The sequence below is a fragment of the Suricata suricatta genome, chromosome 15, assembly GCF_006229205.1.
Source record: "Suricata suricatta isolate VVHF042 chromosome 15, meerkat_22Aug2017_6uvM2_HiC, whole genome shotgun sequence".
NCBI lineage: Eukaryota > Metazoa > Chordata > Mammalia > Carnivora > Herpestidae > Suricata > Suricata suricatta.
In genome coordinates this window covers 28,116,794-28,120,148 of record NC_043714.1, presented here as the reverse complement: position 1 = coordinate 28,120,148, position 3,355 = coordinate 28,116,794, and the positions used below count along the sequence as shown (strand labels likewise).

The window sequence follows — 3,355 nt, the reverse complement described above, 5'->3', positions numbered from 1 at the left end:
CCTCGGCCGCGGGGGGCGAGGATGCCCGGGCGCTGCGCTGGGGGCCGCGCCAACCCCAAGGGCCCGGCTCGGCCGGGGAGGGCGGGCAGGGGGCCTGCAGGTCTGGGGGGACGCGGCCGAGGGCAGAGCGAGCGTTGAAGCGATAGCCCCAATCAGACCTTCCAGAGGGCTTCGGCGGGAAACCGCGCCCTGGCCCCACGTCCCCAAGGAGGAGGGACCTGGGGGCCCGTGCGCCACCTAGGAACAAAAGATGAGGCGGTGCGGGCGCAAGGTGGAAAAGGAGTGGGTGCCGCCAGGATGAGGCGATTGGGAGAGGCAGGATGGTGGCGGGAAGGGGAGGATGAGTGGTGGGACCAGAAAAAACAGGGCACGTTACGGGGGCGGCCTGGCGGAGGTCGGAACAAGTGAGGCCTGGGGATGGGAGGCAGAGGGGCGTGAAGGCGGGGAAGCAGGCGGTGGCTGCCGCGTGGGCCAGGGGAAAGTACGTCTCGCGGGTCCTCAGGCGGGCGGCAGGCGGGCCGCTGGCCCACGTGGTGGGGCTGGGGGGGCGGCTGGGAGGCGCACGGGGCACAGGGTTTGGGGGTCGATAGCCCAGCACGCCCCGCCGCCGAGCTCAGCACGCTAAAGGGGACCTGGGGACAGAAACACGCTCGCCACGTTCCAGGCGCCGCATGGCCGGGAGCCTCACCTACTTCCTTCATGTATTCGTCAAAGCCTTTGCTCTCCACCAAGCGCCATCTTCCTACCAACTGCTGAAGGGTGGCCATGGTGGGCGCGGGCGGGCGGGAGCGTGGAGCGAGCGGAGCCGAGCGGGGCGTCGGAAGCGTGGCTGGCGACCCGCCGGCAACCCCGGCTGCTTTATAAAAGCGGCGCGCGCCGGGCCGCACGGAGAGGCCAATGAGAGACGCGCCTCGCCCGGCTCCCGCCCCGCCCCCCGCACGCCCCCAGGGCCAGTCTCCCGGGGTCGCCAAGTGCGAACCCGTTCCACGTGCCTGGGAACGGAGGCAGGATGGGGGGGCGGGCTCCCCCGGCGCTTCCCGCAAGCGGGAACTCGCCCGGCGCGCCCCACGCCGCCCAGGACGCCAGCGCCTGCACGTTCCAGCGCCTCGGCAGAGCCGGGAAGCCTGAGGGGCCACCGGGACCCCGGTCCCACCTCGCCTGGGCCCTCCGCCCCCGTTTTCCCTGCAGGCCGCCACGCTTTTTCCTTCGAAATACCCTATAGAATCGACGAGTCTGAGCTGGGCTTGGGTGGCAGAAATTGGTTGAAAGGTGGTCGTGTGGCTGGCTGATTGATAGACTTCATTGCCTCCCTCATCTGGGCTCCTAGTCCGGGACTAACCCACATCCCATACCTTCCTGAGAGAATCTGTCCTCCCCACCTTCAGGCCACCTCCAACCCCTCAGTGCCCTCCTCCAGTTAGGGCCTCAGGAAGGGTGGCACCTGATTTGAGTTAGCCGATTTCATCAGAAGCTGCAGGGTAGGGGAAGGTGTCCCAGGAGGTTCAGTTTACAAACTAAAACTCCTTAAGAAGTTTCAGTTTGTCATTGCTATTAAAGGTAACGAATCAAGAATGTTATTCCTTTGTATTCCTAGCTGAGTGTGCCCTTCATAGTTTGTTCTCAGACTCCTAAGTATTGAGACTCCAGAGTGTTTCCTCTTTGCCTTTAATTATAATAGTTCCCTGTATTTGTTGTGTAGGACGTTCTACTTTTCAAAGTCTACCTGTCACAGTATCTGCCTTTGTGATCCCAGGTCCCTGTGGGAGTGAGTTGGGATGAGGTAAGGTCCATTTACTGAGTGTCTGCTCTTGCTAGATGCTGTGCTTCCAGGTCCTTTTTTTTAATTTAAAAATTTTAAATGTTTATTTATTTTTAAAAGAGAGATGACCGTGGGGGGCGGGAGGAGTTAGAGAGAGAGGGATACATAGAACCTGAAGCAGGCTCCAGGTTCTGAGCTCTCAGCACCACAGACCAACATGGGGCTCAAACTCACACAGACTGGGAGATCATGACCTGATGCTTAACCAACTGAGCCACCTAGGGATCCTGCTTTCTGGGCACTTTACGTCCATTAACTCTGAGCTCCACTAAATTTTTGCTAGTGTTCTTTCAATTATTGGCAAGAGACTGATAGGCAGGGAGTGTTTGGGAAGTGGTAGAAGAAGAATCCCTGTCCAGTCCTTCTCAGTTCACAGCTTGTGGAACAGGAGCGCGCCTGGCTGCCTGAGCTCTGTGCTCCAGAAGCTGAGGGTACACAGGCGCCCATGCCCAGACGCTGGTTCCTATCCCGCCCTCGACAAACTGAAACCTGAGCTTGGTTACTTCCCAACCTGCCTCCCGACATTGACTCCCCTGCAGTGGATCTCTTTTATTTCAAGTTCCTGCCCTCTTTGTAGGGTCACCCCAATTTTTTTGTGGTACCATTTAATACTGAGTGACTCAGGCCACATTGTTGTGCTATTAAGAGCCTGCATGTCCCACACCCGAGGCTCGAAGGCTGAGAAAATGTTCAAGTTCTGAGGGCTGCTGAGCAGGCCATTTGCTCAGTCAGCGACGCAAGTGCTGGCTTCCAAACACTCAGGACAGACAGCCTGCTGCCCCTGCCTCCTAGAGAGGCAGCCCCTGTGTGTTTGGACTTGCATGCTTGATGTGCTGATTCGACATGTTTGATCCATTTTTGTATTTTGACTATTGTCACCATGGAATACTAATTTTTAGATTATCATAATCAACCATATTATAGAAATATCAAAAGGAAAATGGTACTAAATACATAAGTACTTAAGAAATAGTTTTTAGGGGCACCTGTGTGGCTGGGTCAGTTAAGCCTCAGATTTCAGCTCAGGTCACGATCTCACAGTCCATGAACTCGAGTCCCGTTTCCGGCTCTGCACTGACAGCTCAGAGCCTGGAGCCCGCTTCAGATTGTGGGCTCTCTGCCCCTTCCCTGTTCATGCTCTGTCTCTGTCTCTCAAAAAAATGAATAAACATTAAAAAAAATAGTTTTTAAACACAGAGGTATTACCTAAAACTTAATTTTAAATACGCTCTTTGATGTAATGAGAGGAAATAGTTAACACACAACAACAAACAACAGAAAGATATAGGCCAAAATACTTAATCCCTTTTCTCTAATGCAAAAGAGATTGGAGTAGATTATTTCTAATGTCCCTCAAACCCTAAATTTGGATTCCCTTCCTTTCTTAAAAACAATGGTAATGGATTTCAAGTTCTGAAAAACGTTAACCTGCTAACTGAAGTTCTGTTCTAGGCCACTTGAACCCAATAGGAAATGTAAAAACCAAAAATGTTGTAAAGACAACTCTGATTAAAATCTTGCATGACTTTATGGGAT

The 3,355-nt window shown here is 54.7% G+C and overlaps 1 protein-coding gene across 1 annotated transcript in view; it reads right to left on the bottom strand.

Moving 5' to 3' along the window:
- FABP5 (fatty acid binding protein 5) overlaps positions 1 to 835 on the bottom strand; it is a 4,120-nt gene extending 3,285 nt beyond the window's left edge. Inside the window, exon 1 of the mRNA XM_029923618.1 lies at positions 689 to 835. Within this exon, the coding sequence (XP_029779478.1) occupies positions 689 to 767 (79 nt within the window). The 5' untranslated portion in view covers positions 768 to 835. The remainder of the gene's footprint in view (positions 1 to 688) is intronic.
- Between the last annotated feature and the right edge of the window lie 2,520 nt (positions 836 to 3,355).